We start from the raw sequence: 21,005 nt of genomic DNA on the forward strand, positions 1-21,005 counted from the left end.
AAACGTAAAATGCCATCTATACATGGAATATTTGTGCTATAGTCTGACAGAAACTATCTCTAAAATACAATCGTACCATCTGCCATCCAAAAATTGATCAAAGTCTAACAGATATTTACATTTGGGATGTCATCTCACTGTCTTTACCTGGAGCTGGTCGCTGACCGCCTGGTGTCTGTCCAGGTCGCACGACATCGGCTCGTGACTGCGAAGGATGTTTTCACAGCTGCTGATGAACTCCTCGGCGTGGGCCATGGCGGGGAGGAGGTCGGTCAGGAGGGACATGCGCTGGGTGGAGTTGTACGAGTGCGCCACCGCCTTGTCCCACGCCTCTTCCAGCCGCGCCCGACGCGCCCGCACCTCGGGCAGGTCCTCCTCCCCCCTGCCGGCCAACGCCCGGTCGCAGCCAACAATCAGGCTGTTGTAGTGGGGCTGATCATTGGTCAATAATGCATGGGATTTCTGTGTTATGGAAAACAAATATTCAAGAGACAAAATCATTTGAACATTCCCACATCCCACATCCCACTGGAATGATCCATAACTTGATACATGTACAGTAGTGTTGAACATTTGGATATTGCAAAATCCATATAAAGAAAAATAACTACAACATGCAAGGTTTCACAGCTCCATCCCTCCCCCCCCCCCCACAATAAATACCTCCCAAAAAATATGGAGAATAAATCAATGGCACAACATAGGACACATGACCTGGATCATTAGACTTTATCCCCCCCCCCCCCATACGCAATGTACAGTCTACTCCAGTTATATCGAACATGGTTATAACGAAATTCCGGTTACAACCAAGTCATAATAAGGGCCGCAACAACAACAAAAAATGTGGCATGTGGCCCTTTAACTGTTTTATGTCTGAGCCGGGGAAGGGACAAGTCTCATTTAACATGCAGAAAAGGAAGAAAATTTCATGGATGGTCATTGCGTTGGTAATCACCTTGAATTCTTGGAATGTAATGTCTGCTTGTGTCTCCGTCCTTGGCAGCGGGTCCCTGTCTCTCGCCGTCATCCTGGAATCCTCCCTCTCCAGCTTCAGGATCATCCTGTCCAGGTCTGCCAAGAGCTGCCGGCTCTCGGGGTCATCAACCTTGCCTGACATCGCAAGACACAGACAATATTCAGTTTTTTTCTATTTCATCTTTCTGTCTTTTTCCATTCTTCCAAAGAACATCTAATTTGTGTGATGATTTGTGTGATGTTTGTGTGATGAGTATAAATCATAAATTCATGAAAAAAATTGAGTAGGAATTCTTAAACAATTGACAAATCTAAACTCTGCTCATGTAAGATCACAGAAAAGTCCACTGAAGGTTAATCTTCATCTTTATAAAACATGAATGCTTTGTTTTCAATCTTTTTTATACAGCTGCAATAATACTAAAAAACTCATTTTTTAAATCCAGCTTCATAATTTTTCAGGTGATACATCACTTTTCACATAACAAGGGATACTCTTGAACTTATGATGACAAATATCCCATCTTTTCCTACTATTTTCCCTGTTTTTCAGCAGCTTTACTCACAATATCTCAAATTAACAAGAATAGAGTTAACTCCGTTTGCAATTAAACTCTTCAAATAATCAAACAAAGAAAACCCATTAAATCTTACCTTGTTGGGATTGAGCTGAGAGCTCCTCTATCAGCTGGTTGCAGCTCTCCACTTCCCGGATCAGATCCTGACTGAGGAATTCCTCACTGACCTCCTGTCTCACCACGACATCACCGGGTTGACCTCTGACCCCAGGCTGGCCTCCGACCCCGGGCTGGATCTGGACCCGGAGCTGGACTCGGGCCTGGGCTGGCACAGTCACTGTGGCTTGGGATGAGGCCCGGGGTGGGGTCTGAGCTGGCGTGGAACCGGGACTGGCCCCTGCAGGCCCGTCTGGCTGGGTCTGGGACTGGGGCCCAGGACGGGGTTGGGCCTGGGCGGCCTCTCTCTGGGCCGCCTCCAGCTGCTGTCTGCTTTGGTTGAGCTGCTGGATGGTGGCCTGTCGCGTTGCCGGCTCCATGTCTTCAAACTTTGGAGGGGAAGGAGGAGCAAATACATGTAGCAATCAAAAAGAAAGGGTCAGTGTTACAGATTGATAGCAATTACAACTTTAGAAGTTCAACTTTTTGGAATTGGAATAATAGAAAAGTTTGCTATCACAGACCTCAACATACTATAATCTTCACACATACAAGTTTAGCTTATTCTTCGAGAGGTGCCATTATGATATTCTGCACATACATGTACTGATGTACACAAGATTGCCATACGATGCAAGAAGAATTTCCTCGAGACTTCCTGTGCTACATGTAACACTCTAGAATTCTCCTGGAAGCTCCGCAGTCCGTTTCACTTTATTATCATTGCAGAAGGCTAAACTGTATCTACAGTAGCACAGTGAATCAACTTCTTCACATGCATGCACACTAGAAAGTATATGTATGTATGTATGCCTGTAATATGGGGTTTTAGTGCTGCAAACATCACACAAACTTCCTAAGCGTGTTCAGCGCTAAAGAAACTGTATTTTTTTTCTTGAATAATAACAATGGCCAGTGGTCAACTCACCTGTTCTAACGTCCATTGTCTCACAGTCTCAATGCCTTGTGAAATCTGTTTCTGGCTCTTCCACGTCCTTAGCCTTGTTTGTTTAGACCGACACAGTGCCAGTAATCTGTTCAGCTGCTCTTCGAGTCTACGAATGAAGTACAGTATGTGTAATTGTTGTTAACACACATTTGTTGACTTTTTTTTCTGAAGAATATGCTCCCTAGACAGAGACAAATTGCAGTAACTTACACCTGAACCTTCACTCCTCTAAATAATACCTTTCTTTCATTTAATATGCTCCTCTTTTGTAGCAAGAACAATGCACATATTTTTTTTTTTTTTTTTTTGGGGGGGGGGGGGGAGGTGGGGACATTCACTGGTAATCCATTATTCAATTGTTTCCCCCTCAATCCTACAGAAGTTCTTAAATTCATTATTCTGAGGAAAGGTCTGCATTACCTACATGTACAGTGTACCTCTACAATATACATTTTGTACATACCAGCTTCTAACGGGATCTAATGTTCAGGGTGCAAAAGGGGAAACACAAACTTAAATGGATATGGTGCATCTACATGAGATTGTACAAGCAGCCTCCACAGCCCATTACACTGTTTTGTATTTACTTGTTTGCGAGGTCGATGGCCTCGCTGTTCGGTGGGGGGATGAGGAAGCAGACATGGGGGGCCACGCCCTCCAGGCCCAAGCTGTTGACCACCTTCCACTTCATCCGGTGGGAGTTGTCAGTCAGCGTGCACCGCTCACCCTTCTTGATTTGAATCTGGCGGGAGGAGACGGGCGGGAGAGAATTTCACATCAATTACTTAAACTGCCGGAGAGCAGTACGGTTAAACTGGTTCTGTTTTATTGTTATTGTTGTGATTTCTTTCTCTCATGGGGGTGGGGGGGGGGGGGGGGGGCATTCACTCTCTCTGGCAGGGTGTAGTTCTTCACATGGGTTTTCCGCCACTTTTGCTTCCATCACCTTCTGGATTCTACTCCCTGCTTTCTGAGCAGCAGCGAGCAATCTAATAAGCCAAATTTGGGCCTCTCCTATGCAGGGACAACCAAATTAGCTATGGTTTGCTGCATGTATTACAAACAAAGTGTAACCATACTGTGTATATAAAGAAAAAGATAATAATAATAATTTGATTTACCTCCATTTCTGTTTTCTCACAAAAAACATGCCAGTATTAAAAAAAAAAGAGTCTTTAGTCTTTCTTTCACAAGTACATCTCATTTCATTTCTGAATTTTCAAACTAAAACCATCTATACAAAATGTGATACATAGATAAAAGTACATGTACAATCATGCATATTGGAAGAGGTAAATAAATACAGATTCATTAAGACTGCAAAAACATTTTTTTTTTATCCAGATGGTTAACGTCTGAGGACCACTTACATCTAATCCTGCGTAATCACACACTGCAGTGACGGGAATATTGGAATGTATCTTTTGCCGCCTCTTCTTGAGGGGCGCGATGCGGTGGCTCCGCCCCACCAGATCTCTGACGACGACCCGGTACTCCGAGAGTCGCGTCTCGAGCTCCTGGGAGGTGAAAGAGGGAGGAGGTGCACATAGAATCAATTTAAATCAACTGATTAATTATTAATGAATTATTCAAATGGAAGAAGAGGAGGAGCTTAATACAGTCCCTACAGGATTCTTTCATGCACATTGACAGTGCACAGGACCATCAGATCCCTGTAGGCAGTGGGGATAACCCTTTATGTGTTATGTGCCCAGGACCTTGGATTTGCTTTCCAAACTCTTTCATCAGCACAGATCAGTAATCCATCCAAACTTGCCCTGTACAACTGTACAAGAATGTAATTGTAAAGTTTGCAAGTCCACTCAGGTGTAGTGATGTGCCTCACTCCAACAAGAAGGCCATGGTGACACAATGGGGACTAGGTGCATGTAATATTCATTCATTGACAACTTGTTTTGCAGACGTCTGTGTCAATGGGTGAAAAAAAGCACCACATTAGCAGTGCTTATATACTGCACAACAAATTGTGTATACAGTGTATGTCCCTATGAACTCCAGGAAAAACAAAAACAAAAAACAAAGACTGTAATAAAATATACAAGTGCAATTACAATGGTACAAAGTTTAATTTTTTTCTCTCTTTTTTAGACTGTAAGAAGAACTGCAGACTCTCTCACCACTAATTCTTGGAGCAATGCGTCCACTTCCTCCGTTTTGAGGTCCGTCCGATCGTATCTGGCGTGGAGCGTCTCAGCCTGTCTGGCCATCCAGTGATCACAGTCGCGAGTGTCACGGAAAAACTGTGGACAAAATCAACCACGCTATTACATTTTCCACTCCAATAAATATGGTCACCTAAGTTTGATAAACTATCTCCTTTCTTAACTCCTTCCATAACATCAAAATTCTCACAGTTCATTATGACAATGCCTGTAAAGTTCTATAAGAATGAATGATTAGGTACTATTTTCAAACTTTCCTTGACATTGTATTGTGATTTACAATTTTCTGCAGGTTAACTTGGGATCAAATTACTTACGATTGGCTTTTGATTTAGCGGGGAGAATTAATCCCCTAAAGAGGATTTGAGAATTTGAAGTGCACTTTGGAACATGAGGGCAAAATTTGAGCAACAGCGAAAAGTATCTTTTATCAACTTACCTCTCATATACTAGCTACACTTGTACAAATAGTACATGTACTGTGTTGTTGCTTTATTATTACAATTGCAAAAAGGTCAAAACTTTTTATTCACTTTAAAGGGTAAAATTCGAATTTACATGTATGTGATTTGAATTTTGATTTATTTAGTTTCAGTCAAGGAAAAGAATATACTATACAAAGATAACATCCTCATATTGTCGTGAAGGTATATTTGTGGAGAGGCTAATGTTGTGTTTGCTGAAATTATATAAAATATGATTTCTTCACTCAGTGAACAGAAAATTATATTTAAATAAGGAATGGCATAACATGATTACAACCAATAAATATAAACAATTCAGTTTGGAGTTAGAAAGTTCCTTGTGTTTTCTTTAACAAGTATTTTAATTTTAGGGGGTGTTAACAGTTGTAACCATGCAAAATTAGTTCCACTTGAGTTATGTTATTTCACAAAATTTAACATCATTTTAAGAATGGATTCAAATGGCATGTTGATTAAAAAGGGACAGATTACAAGGGACAGGCAATTGGGCATTCCGTGCCGTGGGTTATGAAAAATCATGCAAACTAGATAAATAAGTAAATGTCAGAATGTGCTCATGGGTCATACAGAAACATATACAAGTATGGTATTAAAACAGACATGCCTAACATCTCTCAGGAACTCACACATTTTTGTAAGAGGATAAAACCGAAACACATTGATGATTTTCTAACATTTACAGAAAGAGTATCAATTGTAATTATATAAAAGTTGAGCTGGCAGATTTATGTATGTTCTAGACGTGTGGTCCTCATGAAATTTGTCAATTTTTTTGCGCATCTTTTCAATCTTATTCAATTATATTCACATATCTTGCACATAGCCATGGATAACAGGAAACATTATAATTTTGTTCTTTTCAACTGACCACAATTGAGTTGCAATTCTACATGTCTGGTACTGCTAAAATATAATTGCATTACTGATATGATGGGGTTATCAGATGGGGAGGGAGGGGGTTGATGAGTTGTCGGTAAAGGGCGCGATATACAAATGTATTATCATATGTGGTGTATCAGTCTCCAAAATATCCCTTTTACTGTGCCTAAAGCTGTTTCTAATTGCCTTGTATAAATTAAAAAAAAAAAAATCATGGCTACTTAAAATGTATGAAATGATGGCTCCAATTACAAATGGTCACTGCTAGATGATACAAAAACATCAATAAAATCAGCTAAGATACAAAAATTACATGTATATATATATCACGTTTGCATGTGTGGAGTAAAGTATGGAAAGTTAGCCATGAATGATTACACCTGAAATGACTGATAAAATGACACTAATATAGAGTAAAATTAAACAAAAATACAAGACACTGTGTGACTGAAACTTACCAAAATTTATGCACTACACACAAATACACCATGCAGGGGGGATGTCGATCGCCATGGGAACGCATGCAGGCATTTACAAGACTTTGGAAGCGGCTGGACAGCAGGAAAAGGTATTTCACTTCAAAAAACGAGCCGCAACGACCAAAGCGGTCGAAGCACAGCTGTCTCGACACCCTATAAAACGCCTGATGATTTAAAACTTAATATAAATGCGTACTGCACACATCTCTGAATTCAAGGAGATCATAATAACCTCTGGTGATGTGTCGTATGGCTCTGTTCCTTCGGAAATGGATTCTTTCTCATGCTCTTCCACTGCGCACGAGCAGCGCTAGAGCTACTTGTGACCAACTTCCTGTAGTCCCACACATTTGAATTCTTGTGAGGTGTACCTTCCTCCTACCAAGTCCCATCATGCGAAGTTGATATTAAACGAACATGCGACTTGTGCATCACACACTTACGTAGAACTTTAATAGAAGCCCATCACATGCAAACTCAAAGATGTCAAGTGCAGAAAAAAACAAAGTAAAAACACTCCATACAAGACCGAGTCTAAAACATGCAAGACACACAAACAGACCACATCTAGACACATCACAGGACATGTACAATGTAAAAGAGGGTAAATATGACAACACTGTACACGAAACACATACATAAACACACTGTAAGACAAAGACTAGAGAACATACACAAAAGGTGGCATGCATCAATTAGCAATCAATCCTACTATCACTCACTGAGCTCATACAAATGAAAAATGTCGAAGTGTTTGATTGTTTCTGTTTACGTGTATCACCAATCAGTAAACAGGATGTAAAGCATCAGGTAAAATAAATGATACCATGTACCATGTACCTCCATGAATGTTTATTTCATTGTAAAGTGGACACATTAAATCAACATCCACTGCAACATACACTTGTACAATGTATGTCTGTATAATAGTATGTACATACAACATGTATGTACAAATGTAGGTACCTACAGTATGTGTATTGTAAACATTCAACTGCTTATGCTGACATACAGTGTACATGTATATACACAATGTAAATATCTTGTGTAAATAAATGTGTCAGCAAAATGGATGATATAAAAGCACTAGCGAATGTGTAAATCTGTCAAGAAAAAAAAGTAACTCTGTGAATGTGAAGTGTACAATTCTTTGTATACAATTTTTTTAAATTTCATAATTGATGACACAGCCAATACGATTGCACCATGGAATCTTAATGAATATGTTAAGAATGTGGAAAAGTGACAAGAAAAAAAAATCACTTCATACATATCATGAAATAATAACGCTTCCGGCACCACTTCGTGGTGGAGGCATTAAAAAGCGAACAAATTAATCTGATCTGGACTAGCTATTAAACTAAAGAGTAAAACACCACACACATCTACACAATAGGAGTATAAACACATAGAAAGACATGAACATGCAAGGAAAAAAAAAATGGTAGATCAACGTATTGAATTAAACAAAGTGAGAATATTACTGCTAAACTTCAAAGAAAATTCACCACAGTTGTACTTCAATCACAACTTCACAGGCATTGAAAAAAAGAAATAAAGATATGTACACAGAAGCAAAGAATAAACATCAAACAAACCTGAGATAGTAAAAAAAAAAAAAAACAAGTCTGATAACACCATGAACAATATTAATAACATCTACACTATCAAAAACACACCTAAAAGCTACGAAAGACAATGACTGCAAAAAATACAAAATAAAAATAATGGACATCGAAAAATAAACAAAATAATAATAAAACTGTTTATGAAAATGAATGCCAGTGGAGGATGAAGGGAAGAACATTGTGATTGAAGCAGAGGGTTGGGGGTGGTAAAAAAAGGGGGGTGGGGTGGGAATGGGGAGGGGAATTGGTAGGAGGGGGGCAAGGCTCACCTGGTGATATTCGGCGGCATATTTCAGATGGGTTTCCAAGGAGACGAGAAGCTGTTGGAGCCAGTTCCACTGGCTCTGCATGGTGGAGAGATAGGCCTGCAGAAAAAACAGCCATGAAAAATAGAAAGGAAAAAAAAAATCTTGAACCTTACCCTTTCCACCAAATCAGCCATCAGCCTGGATCAAAGACTACCTTTTCAGTTGCCTATTTCTTGGGAGTTACTGATTTCATGTGAAGTATTCAATTACTGCTTATAACTTCTCTTAGAAAAATGTTTGTATGAAAAAATAATGCTTACATGGAAACTGGAATACAATTTACAACATTTCTTTGAGTAATCCACCACTGCACAAACCAAACATTTGATTATTGTCTGAATTTACTTCTTGCACAATAAACCAGAGATAATCAGGGAATAGATGATTTGGTGCCAAACAAGTTGTCTGCGGCGATCTCTCAAGCATGCTCACGAAAAGTCACAACAGAACAGGCCAGATGAGAAGGTATTGCAGAAAACTCTGCCCTGCTTCTGGAGAATAATTAAAATCTTTTAAAGTGGGGAGGAAAAATAATGGAATTCATACACAGATGTAGCACAAGTATGTAAAAATTGAAATAGATTATGATATTTTGCACAGTCCTATTCTAATACAATGTACCTCATCTGCTTTGGCACCAAATAATTTGAGTACATACACATACATTGTACTAGTATGCAGAGTCCCTTTACAAATACTCAGTTCAAAGGTCAAGGGTCAAGGGGTCATCACTTACACTGACAGTCTCCGTGGCCGGGTGCCTGTCCATCACTAGTTTCTCACCACGCTGCTGGACACTGGTGAACTGACGCTTGCGAGACTCCACCTCTTTGGTCAGACTCTGCAGGGGGTAGGGTCAGAATTCATTGACATTGGATATACATCATGTATGAAAAATGTATCTTTGAGATATATAGAAAAGATATTAATGTCTTTACTACACAGATCACAGTTTGTCAAAGTTTTTTATAGGCAACATAAAGAGCATCGGAGAACATTTTATCACAATTCACATCTTCACCAACTGGGTCAGCATTCTTGAACACATGATGATATGAGATTGAAGTTTTATTAATTTGACTATGAAAATGATACTGTTTAACTAAACGCCTCCTCTTGTATGGAGCATTGCACTTCACTGTTGTAATTCACTATACATGTACAGCAGCTTTCCCCTGGGTTTGAGTTCAAGGATTAAAAAAACTAGCCAAGACAATTAATATGGTTCAGAGATCTTCTACGTCAGCATAAGCAGAGTTGTCTCAGGGAAATTACATCAGTTTTGATTAGTTCTTTGGCACAAAAACAGCAGCCAGCATATTGTGCTTTACAAAAAGCTACAATACAAGAAATGGGTGGAATATCTCCATAGATCTCCTCGTTTGCTTTGTGCTCTCTCTTTAAACTGAGGGACAGTAATATTTAGTTTCTTATCAATGCCAATCATATTCAAGTCACCATTTTAGCGTAGGAAACGGGAACCTGAATTACCTTGTAGTACTTTTCCAGTTCTCTGATGTCCATGTTCTTGGAGCTCCAGTCGCGGGATTCTTCAATCTCCTCCTTCTCGTCTAGCCACATCAGCTCCTTGGTGGCGGCTTGGACGAAGTCCAGCAGAATCTCCATGTCGGAGACCCGGGTGGCCGCTTGGTCCTGGGCAAAGGGATTGGTGTAGGTACGATTTTGTAAAAGTTACAGACAATGGTCTCTCAAATGTATTCACAGTCAATTACCTCTATGCACACATGCCAGATACCTCTGTGGCCATTTGTTACTGGTCCAACAGAATATTGCTATTATGTTTAGACGTTACAGACACTGGTCTATTGCAGGTACAAGAATTGTAGCAAGTCAATCACATCTACATATACACATTGAGCTAAATCTATTAATTCCATGGCATGGATACATAATATGGTGCAACATTCTCCATCACTTTTCTTGCTCACTTTAAATTTCTCTTCAGTAATGTGCAGTAATACGGTATATCACTTGTCAAATATTCATCTTCTTTTCTTTTTTTTCTGTTACACTCGGAAAGTGATAAACATTACTTGTATCAGACAAGAAAACTATTAACAAGACATTACATATCAGACAAGAAAACTATCAATAATGCATTATTTTTTTCTATGAAAAGATAAAAACGTCCCAAGTTGGTCTCAAGCTGCAAAGATGGTGGCTGAAACTCACGAGAAGTTGACGGTAGCTCTCATCCAATTTGTTCATCTGCTCGGTGTACTTCTGCAGGTCTTCTCCGCTCAGATTTTTCTGCTCGAGACAAATCAAAGATGAGATGGATGACATTTGCGTCAAGATGCAGCTCAGGATGTATAGCAAGTTCTGCTGTGATTTCACAAAATCTTTATAAAGGACACACACAGAGATGCTACTGGCATGGTCCCCTCTGTGTCTTAAATGGTATTATAAACCACCTCACCTAAATTGGGATGATAATGTCAGTGCCAGTGGTTCAGCAGCTTTTCATCGGCAAAAGGAAAGGAAAACACAAATCTATAGCAAAAATAATCTAACACTTTCAGTTATACGAATCCAATAGAATCATTTCATTTCCTCTTCTTTTCTTACATCATCAGTCTTATAGTCTGCATTGCTTGGCACATCAAGTCTAATAGACCAGATATCTTTGGTTTAGTGCTGTTTCTTTCTATTGTAAATTTTACTATTTACTGCCAGTATGTCATATAGTACAGCATAAAAGTTTATCTTTCACTTGAGCCTATTGTTGTTCATACACTTGTATAAAGCTGTTTCTTTTTGGTTGCAGTACTTTCAAAAGCCACGTCACTGTTGCATTTATAAATGAGACTCAAATTGTCAAGATATTTAAGAAGATTAAAGTGCTGATTCTCATCCAAATTGGCAACCTTTTCCTAGCTTTGTTTTTACAAATTTTTTGAAGATTTGTTGCACTAAACAAGTTCCATCTAATCTTTTGCCAATGCAAGGAATGAAGCGGAATTCTAAGTTGCCAATTTGGTGATTTCCCTAGGGACTCCATGTAGCTAAAATGACTACTCTTCAACTGGTCGCTGCCCCACCTGCACCGCACGGCATCGCTCAATGTTGACACCAAACTCCTTGATGACCTGGAGGTCGGCCTTGCTCTGAGCGAGGGCGGTCTGCACCGAGTTGAGGTCCTGGCCACAGTTGGCCGTGCGAATGGACACCTGAGGGTGACAAATACGTAAGGGATGTCTATATTTCGTGCTTAGAGGGGAGCTTCACTTACGTGGCTACATGAGACCACACACTTATAAAGCGGGGGTCTTCTTTTGCATTGCAGAAATAATCATGTTATCTTATCTTTGTTCACAAAAAGTCTGGTCAAACTAGTGGAATGGTGACCTCAGTTTTCATTGCAGAAATCATCATATTATCTACAATGTACATCTTTGTTCAGCAAAGGTCCGGTCAAAGTAATGGAATTTGATAGCTTTGCTTCAAGAGCCTTCTCTTTGGGCATATGTAAATTATGAATTTATGTACATCACACAATAGCTTTTCACTCATAGAAAGTTTACTTGACATCTGTACTACTTTCAAAAGAAAACGAGTCCAAAGACACATGTACATGTAGACTAGTGGGCACCCAACAGAATGTGGTAAATGCAGACTGCATTTTCTAGTTGACTTTAGGACACCAATATCAAAACATAGATCATAACTTCTACATTGTACGCTCTAATCATGAGTTATACACGTCGTCACATGTTTATATCTCAAGTCAGCACTAGAAGCTACATGTATAATTAGTCTTGTTTCAAGACTATTAGAATATCCAGAATGGGCTACAAAAAAGGAAGGTTATACATAGCCCCTGAAACAGAGAAAACAAGGGTAAAAGAAGGGGGAGGAGGGACTTCCTTACGGATTTGGTCTGGATCCAGGTGGAGCATTCGTCCAGGAAACCGTAGATCTTGGGATCCACGATGCGTCGCTCGGTGTGGAGCTGCACGCGGCGCTCCACCCGAATCTGCTCCCCTTGCACCGTGGTCTTGGTGGTCACGCTCTGCGTCTTGCCGGCGATCTGGTAGTTGCGCACGGCGAGGAGCTTGTTCTGAAGCTGTTCAGCTCTGTGTTAGAAAGAGGAAGGGGATTTATAGTGAGTTAGCTCATGTGGTGATTTTGTTCACTGACCTGCATGAATGATGGAGTGCCAATTTCTTTGCTGATGGGCACAGATGCACAGATACAATGTATACATGTATATCTATCTATATACAAATCTATCTATCTATCTATCTATCTATCTATCTATCTATCTATCTATCTACATGTACAATTGTATCTACAAAGGTACATACTTGTATGTATCTACAGCTACCTGTATTTATCTATATATTTATCTTTATTAAAGGACAAGTTCACCTTCATAAACATAAGGATTGAGAAAATGCAACAATATTAGTAGAACACATCAGTGAAAGTTTGAGGAAAATTGGACAATCGATGCAAAAGTTATGAATTTTTTAAATTTTTGTGTTGGAACCGCTGGATGAGGAGACTACTACAGCTTGTGAGTCATATGCGTACAACAGTATAAAGGAAATATAAAAGAAAATTCAACATATTTTCACTTTTTTCGCATAATACAAGAGCAATTGACTTGCCTCTTTCTAAAGGCAGGGGGAATAATATTACCCATAACATTTATCGGTAACGAGTCAGGGGAATGTGTACTTTTTTCAAAAGATGGAATTTTGTGAAATTCTCTTTATATTTTCCTTATATTGTTGTACGCATGTGACATCTAAGTTATTCATACACTGCAGTAGTCTTCTCCTCCAGCGGGTACTGCACAAAAACTTCAAAAATTCATAACTTTTGAACGGATTGTCTGATTTTCCTCAAACTTTCAATGATGTGTTCTACTAATATTGCTACATTCTCTCAATCCTTATGTTTATGAAGGTGAACTTGTCCTTTAAGTTTCACTCATATCGTTTGCCACCAGGTGCTCACTTCCTGGCTAGGGACAAGGCCTGGTAGTGCTGACCATCCATCTATCCATTCATCTACAATGTATCTATCTATTTATCAATCTATCTTTCTATCTACATTTGTATCTACATGTATCTAAATATCTTTATTTAGTTGCGCTCATATCATTTGCCTCCAGGTACTCACTTCCTGGACAGAGACAAGGCCTTGTACTGCTATCCATTCATCTATCCATCTATCTATCTATTGTTGTTCATTTTCCATCTGTGAAGATGGCTGGATAGCCCATATTCAGCTACACTAAGCTGGTCTTCCATGGGGTCCAGTTGGCTGTGCCTTGTGGGGTGGGACCACTTCACCGGGTTAGACACCCTGCTCTTTGCGATGAATGAATGAAGCGGGATCTTTTACGTGCATGAGCTGTGACTCTCTCATACACGGGACCTCCATTTTATGTCCTATCCGAGGGACAGAGTGTTTTGCCTCTTGCTAGAGGGGACGGTATGTTTACACACAACATTGCTCAGTCCAGACTCGGGTTCGAACCCGGGCCGCGTGATCGTGAGGCAGACGCGCTACCGACTGAGCCAACTCACCGCCCTATCTATCTATCTATCTATCTATCTACATCTATCTATCCATCTATCTATCTATATATCTTTATTTATTTATTTTTACTCATATCATTGACCACTCAGACTCACTTCCTGGCTAGGGACGAGGCCTGGTAGTGCTGACCATCCATCTATCCATTCATCTACCTATTTATCTATCTATCTATCTATCTATCTATCTATCTATCTATCTATCTATCTATTTATCTTTATCTATTTTCATTCATATCTTTAATACCAAGGTACTCACTTCCTGGCTAGGGACGAGGCCTGGTAGTCCTATCCATCCATCTATCCATTCATCTACCTATTTATTTATTTATTTATCTATCTATCTATCTATCTATCTATCTATCTATCTATCTATGTATCTATCTATCTATCTATCTATCTATCTATCTATCTATCTATCTATCTATCTATCTTTCTATCTATCATTATTTATGTTCATTCATATCTTTGACACCAAGGTACTCACTTCCTGGCTAGGGACGAGGCCTGGTAGTGTTGACCATCCTTCAGTTGCTGGATCTCTCGCTCCAAGATGTGGATGTTGTTCTCGCAAGTCTGAAACGGAGACAAAAAAAATCACTCTTTTCAATAAAAAGCGAAGAATGAATTGGAAACGAGCAAGTGATGAATAAAATGGATGCACATTGCTCTTTATAGAATGGGTAGCGAGAATCCTGCGATCTGATTGGTCGAGAGCTATGTGTTGATTTTTACTGGCCGCACGCTACGTACGCTGAGTCACAGTGGTACACACGTTATCGCGCACTTGTAGCAAGAGTACGCGTACTTGTAACAAAGGTTTGCGCACTAAGCAAGCGTTCGCGCACTCAGGTTGGCCATGCGTCCAGTAAATACTGATGCATGGCTGGCCGTGCGTCCAGTAAAAACTGATGCATGCTCGTTTACGGCAAGCCAAAAGGAAATGCATCCAGTAATTTTGTCATCGGGTAACACGATAGAAAAATGGGATTTTGACAAGAAAATTACCCATTCTATAAATCAGATGACGCACATGTCTTTTCGTGCGTCAGTCGGAATATAGTGTGCATGCGGTAACTATGGAATTTAGCCTAAACCCACTCGGCTTCGCCTCGTGGGTTAAGCATTCCATAGTTACCTTATGCACACAATTCCGACTGACGCACTCAGACCTGTGCATCATTTGTATACTGTCTACTTTCAGCATCATAATGTAGTGGAAAGGTGTCTGAGTAAAATTACCATCAATCATTCCCATCATTGCCAGTAAAAATAGCAAGACAAGTTAGCAGCAGTTGTAGTATTATTACCATCACTACTGATATCATTGCTGTTGTTCTTATCATTACTGTAGTTCTTACTATATTCATTATATCATTATTGCTGTTATCATTATCATCAACATTACATTTTTATGTAATCATCAGTATCATCATCATCATCATTGGCATTACTTATCATTAGCATTACAATTTGATAACATGCAAGCACGGAATCCTGACAAAGGTCATACATCTACACAAAATTGCACAGAATGGTATATCTAAGAAAGATATGAAAATATAATGTAGTTCTTGTTTGCAAAAAAAAAAAAGGAAGGTGGCGGCGAAGTGAGTATGTGTGAGAGAGAAGTGCGCAGAGGTGTTGAGTACTTCCCTTCTCCTACGCTGAAGAAAATCGCTTTTGGTGATTCATATTTTTGCAAGGATATCCTGCATCAACTGGAAACATTTCTGGACTGTTTGGACATGTAGATGTGATTTTTGGCTGCTAATTCTTCAAGTCCGTTGGTCCTCTGGTAAAGACTTCACCGGTACGTGTAGTCCTATGCTCACAAATTGAGGTTGGAGTATGCATATACGCCTCCTATATACGTCATGTAATTAACTGTTCCCTCACTTCTTATCGTCACTGGACGCCACTTTGTATCACCTAGCTGCCATGGGATATGTTTCATATATTTCGACACACATAGACCTTTGAATTTCCGTCAGTTTTCTACTTTCTGTGCGGTCTGATATCAATCTATCCTCGCCGTATGCCTACTGCATCTACGTCTATATGGTGTACTGTACTGGCCTCCATTTTCTTACATCGTCATATACTGCTCTGCAGCGCTCAAGTACAGCCTTTGTTTATTACGTAACGCTTTCAACTATTCAGAATGCCCAACCTTAGATCTAGGTCATCACCATCAACACCATCTGACATTCCCCTTTCAGCAGATTCTGCCAGCAATGTTACCATGGAGACACCAAACAATGCGCCTACCCCCGTGCCCCCCAAATCTCCTAAAATGGCTCAAATCGACCACCTGCTAAAAAATACCGATCTTCTGAAGCACATTGACCGCATCGTTGAGTGTGCTGTAGAGAGAGCGATTGAAAAAATCATGAAAAAGCATGAAATCAATCTTTCACATGTATCCAGCATGATCGAAGAGCAGCTAGCTCGCATGCACGACTTGGAAGTCTCAGTGGACGCCAAGCTTCACGAGGTTCGCATGGTAGCCGATTCGGTCGAGCGGACCAGAGAGGATCTCAAGCGTGTATGCCGCGATGTCCACAATATGGAACAATACTCACGCAGGAATAACATTCGCTTGCTAGGCATCAAAGAGTCTCCGAACGAGAACACGGATGACATTGCCTGTGAAGTCGCGAAAAGCATTGGCATCGATATCACACCAGCCGACATCGACAGGTCTCATCGCGTCTCTCGCAAAGGTGATCAGGATGCGCACGCACATAGTGGTCAATCGTATGCGGACGCCACACGATCAACTACCGCCCGCCCCCGTGCAATCATCGTGAAGTTCACTTCGAATAAATGCAAGCAAGCAATGATGAAAAACAAGCGCAAGCTGAAGGGCACTGGGAGGGTGATAGTTGAGGACCTCACCAAGCAGAACGCAGAACTTCTGGCGGCAACCTCCAAAATGAAAGACAAAGTTAGTGCAGTGTGGTCGAATAATGGGCGTGTCATAGCCCTCCTGAAGTCCACAGGAAAAAAGAAGTTCATATCATCTCTGTCTGATTTAAACACGTAACATAATTCCCATGGTGACTGATCTTTTTTGCTTGTATTCGTAATTGATGGCATCCGGATGATACAATCTGTCAAGGTTTTTTTGTTAACTTAAGGTATAAATTGTGATTTTATGTGTTGCGCACCTGTGTGCGTATGTGTCAGATATAATCTACTTTTTTGTTTCTTTTTGCTGTTTCATCTCTCTCTCTCTCTCTCCTTTCTTTGCCATGTCTTTACGTAATGTATATCAAAGTGCAATAGATAGGTTAAATCTCAGTACAATATCACAAGTTCTGTCGCCCATTAATGGTAATGAAGAATTTATGGAGATTGATCAGTCTTTTTATTTACCTGATGAATTCAATGGCAAGGTTTCCAAACATTCTCTGAGTTGTAATAATTTTTCTGTTTCGCATATTAATTGCCGAAGTATAACTAGAAACTTTGATGGTTTGAGTGCTTTATTGCAGTGTTTGAATCTTTCTTTTTCTATTTTAGGAGTCACTGAAACTTGGTTGAAGAATGACGCTCATATGTGTAATATTCAAGGTTATGATTTTGTGTATAATAATAGAGTTGGTAAAAGAGGTGGCGGCGTGGGAGTTTTTGTACGGGATGGATTAATATATAAACATAGAGAAGATTTGAGTGTGAGTAATGAACACTGCGAAAGTTTATTCATTGAGATAGAAAATACTGTTAATAAGAACGTAGTGTTGGGTGTTTTTTACAGGCCACCTAATCAATCTGTGCAATTTTTTATAGATGAAGTTTCTTCTGTTTTGAACATTGTAAATAGGGAAAATAAAATAATATATTTGGTTGGTGATTTTAATATAAATTTAATGAATGTTTCTTTTTGTTCATATGCTAATGATTTTGTGAATGTATGTGCAACATATTCTCTGTATCCACTTATTCATTATCCAACCCGCGTGACTCCAAAATCTGCAACTTTATTAGATAATATGTGACCCGCTACAACAAAATGATCCTAAAGTCGGGCGAGGTCGATTATTTGAAAATTGCATGACACAATTCCCTAATCTTTCTGCTTTAAATTGATATACAACACGTCTTATAAAAATAATCGGCTGCGGAGATATCGATGTTTAAAAGAGAGCATGTCAAGACTTGTGGGAAATCACTGTTTCGAGAAAAGCGCCCTAAAAGTTCTCCTTGCGACGCAATCACAATCAAGAGACACGCAAGTCAGTATTCACCTCCGGACAATAGAAGTTAAGCCCTAGCAACCCCCGAAATGCTCATTCAAACACAGCGTCGGCGGTCTCCTCACCGACCAATCAGTGACCAGGATGTCAGGAGAAGCGGCTAGGCATAGCTCAACCCGCCCGCACGCACCAGTCGACTGGGCAGAGTGCGAGCTTCACGCTTCGGTTAGCGGCAAGCAGCAAACTGACCAATGAGAGCACTCTGGTCGTTGTTAGGGGCGGAGCCTATGTGTGGCGCTCAATCCAAATGTTCGAACCAGTTTCTGCTTCGTTGAAACGCCAAAAAAAACATGGCCCAGAAAAACGCTATTTTTTGGTCTTTCCTTTCATCATTTTGCTTCAAAATTTCGACAGATGATAGAAGACATGTCAGACTCTAATAATATGTCAAATTCAGAAAATCGTAAGTTTTGACCAATTTTGATGCTCTAACTTCAAAGTCGATTTGCACGGCTTCGACCGTGCGCGACTTTAGGACCATTTTGTTGTAGCGGGTCACATATATTTACAAACAATATCAGAAATATATTTTGTGGACTTATTTTGGCTGATATCAGTGATCATTTTCCTGTATTCTGTGTTTCTTATGATGAAATTAAAGAAAAAAGGTGTGTTTCCTGGAAAAGACAAATAAATGAAATGAATATTGTACAGTTTTGTCGTAATTTGGAAAGTATTGATTGGAATTTTAAGTCATTGGATCCTAATTGTTGTTATGATGAGTTTATAACGAAATTTAGATGTTTGTATCACAGATGTTTTCCTTTGTGTGAAATCAAAGTAAAGTATAGAAAAAATAAATCATGGATTGATAAGAATTTGATGAAAATGATAAGGAAAAAATGGAGATTATATAAGAAATATATGAATAATCCTACTGAATATAGGAAAAAAGTTTATAAGAAATTTAGAAATAAAGTAACAAATGAATTAAAGAAAGTGAAACGTGAATATTATAAAAAGAAATTTGATGGTTATAAAGGAGACATAAAGTTAACATGGAAAGTTATTAATGATGCATTAGGTGTGAAATCTAAAAAACAAAATATTATGAAAATTGATATTGATGGTGCATCAATTACTGATAAAGATGATATGGTTCAAAGATTTAATGATTATTTTGTTGATATTGGTTTTAATCTTACAAACAATGTGCAATATTCAAATTATGATTATAGTTCACAATTGACAAGAAATGATAAAACGGCATATTTTTCTCCAATAACATGTAAAGAAATTATTGATATTGTGAATGATTTAAAGAGTGGAACCAGTGTAGGTTATGATGATATAGCTGTTGATGTTGTGAAAAGAGTGATTCATGTAATCTGTTCTCCTTTATGTGATATATTTAATTTGTGCATATCCAATGGCGTATTTCCGGATCAACTGAAGATTGCAAAGGTAATACCTGTTTTTAAAAGTGGTGATATTTCTAATTTGGTGAATTATCGTCCGATATCTGTTCTGCCGTTATTTTCCAAAGTATTTGAAAAATGTCTATATAAACGACTATACACTTTTTTCATTTCATGCAATCTCTTATCAAACAGTCAGTACGGATTCCGTTCGGGACACTCCACTTCTACAGCTCTTCTTGATTTGATACATAAAGTTACAACAGCAATTGATTTGAAACAGTATACTATTGGTTTGTTTCTTGATTTAAGCAAAGCTTTTGACACTCTTGATCATTCAATTTTGTTGAATAAATTAGAAAATTATGGTATTCGCGGAGTTTTGTTAAGATTATTTACAGATTATTTGTCTAAGCGATTTCAGTTTGTAACAACTGACAATCATAAGTCTTCGTATAAATGCATTCGTTGTGGAGTGCCACAAGGTTCCATTCTCGGTCCATTGTTATTTCTGATTTATATTAATGATATTGTTTGTTCAAGTAAAATTTTACAGTTTATCTCATTTGCAGACGACACCAGTGTGTTCATGTCACATAATAATTTTAGTTATTTAGTGGATTTATTTAATCATGAATTGATTTGTTTGAGTAATTGGTTGATTAATAATAAATTGGTGATAAATGTAAGTAAAACTCAGTTTATGGTATTTGGAAAGAGAAAATTTGATATGAATGCTGTTTTGTATTTTAATGGTCAAACAATTTCTCGTTTGTCTTGTGTAAAGTTTTTAGGAGTGTATATAGATGACAAGCTCTCATGGCATGAACACATTGGTGTCGTGTGCAATCGTATTGCCAAAGGTATTGGTATTTCTTATCATTTGAGGCATTTCCCTAGATATATTCTGATTATGTTATACCATACTTTATTTATTTCCCATATCAATTATTGCAATGTGGCCTGGTCCAATGGAAATGATTTTTGTATGAAAAAATTATTTGTATTACAGAAAAAAGCTATTCGAATAATTTCTAATGTATCTTTTAATGCTCACACTTCACCTTTATTTTTTCATTTGAAGCTTTTAAATGTATATGATATTAATAGATATAATCTTGCAATTTTTATGTATATGTGTTCAAAAGGTTTATTGCCCTGTAATATTTCTTCCAAATTTTTATTGAATAGTAATGTTTATGCTTATAACACCCGTCGTGCTAATGATTATCATTTATGTCATGTGAGAACA

The 21,005-nt window shown here is 38.8% G+C and overlaps 1 protein-coding gene across 1 annotated transcript in view; it reads right to left on the reverse strand.

Moving 5' to 3' along the window:
- Window positions 1–21,005, reverse strand: part of LOC139715875 (microtubule-actin cross-linking factor 1-like) — a 233,456-nt gene that overhangs the window by 24,071 nt on the left and 188,380 nt on the right. Inside the window, exons 20-33 of the mRNA XM_071627428.1 lie at window positions 14,621–14,709; window positions 12,456–12,660; window positions 11,626–11,754; window positions 10,757–10,834; window positions 10,055–10,216; window positions 9,300–9,404; window positions 8,525–8,620; window positions 4,740–4,862; window positions 3,972–4,118; window positions 3,189–3,343; window positions 2,581–2,707; window positions 1,633–2,041; window positions 959–1,113; window positions 148–462 (exon numbers count right to left, since the gene is read on the reverse strand). Of these exons, the coding sequence (XP_071483529.1) occupies window positions 148–462; window positions 959–1,113; window positions 1,633–2,041; window positions 2,581–2,707; window positions 3,189–3,343; window positions 3,972–4,118; window positions 4,740–4,862; window positions 8,525–8,620; window positions 9,300–9,404; window positions 10,055–10,216; window positions 10,757–10,834; window positions 11,626–11,754; window positions 12,456–12,660; window positions 14,621–14,709 (2,295 nt within the window). The remainder of the gene's footprint in view (window positions 1–147; window positions 463–958; window positions 1,114–1,632; window positions 2,042–2,580; window positions 2,708–3,188; window positions 3,344–3,971; window positions 4,119–4,739; window positions 4,863–8,524; window positions 8,621–9,299; window positions 9,405–10,054; window positions 10,217–10,756; window positions 10,835–11,625; window positions 11,755–12,455; window positions 12,661–14,620; window positions 14,710–21,005) is intronic.

The sequence above is a fragment of the Diadema antillarum genome, unplaced genomic scaffold (genome assembly GCF_040938485.1).
Source record: "Diadema antillarum isolate AM-2024a unplaced genomic scaffold, OU_Dant_1.0 scf00000006, whole genome shotgun sequence".
Taxonomy (NCBI): Eukaryota; Metazoa; Echinodermata; class Echinoidea; order Diadematoida; family Diadematidae; genus Diadema; species Diadema antillarum.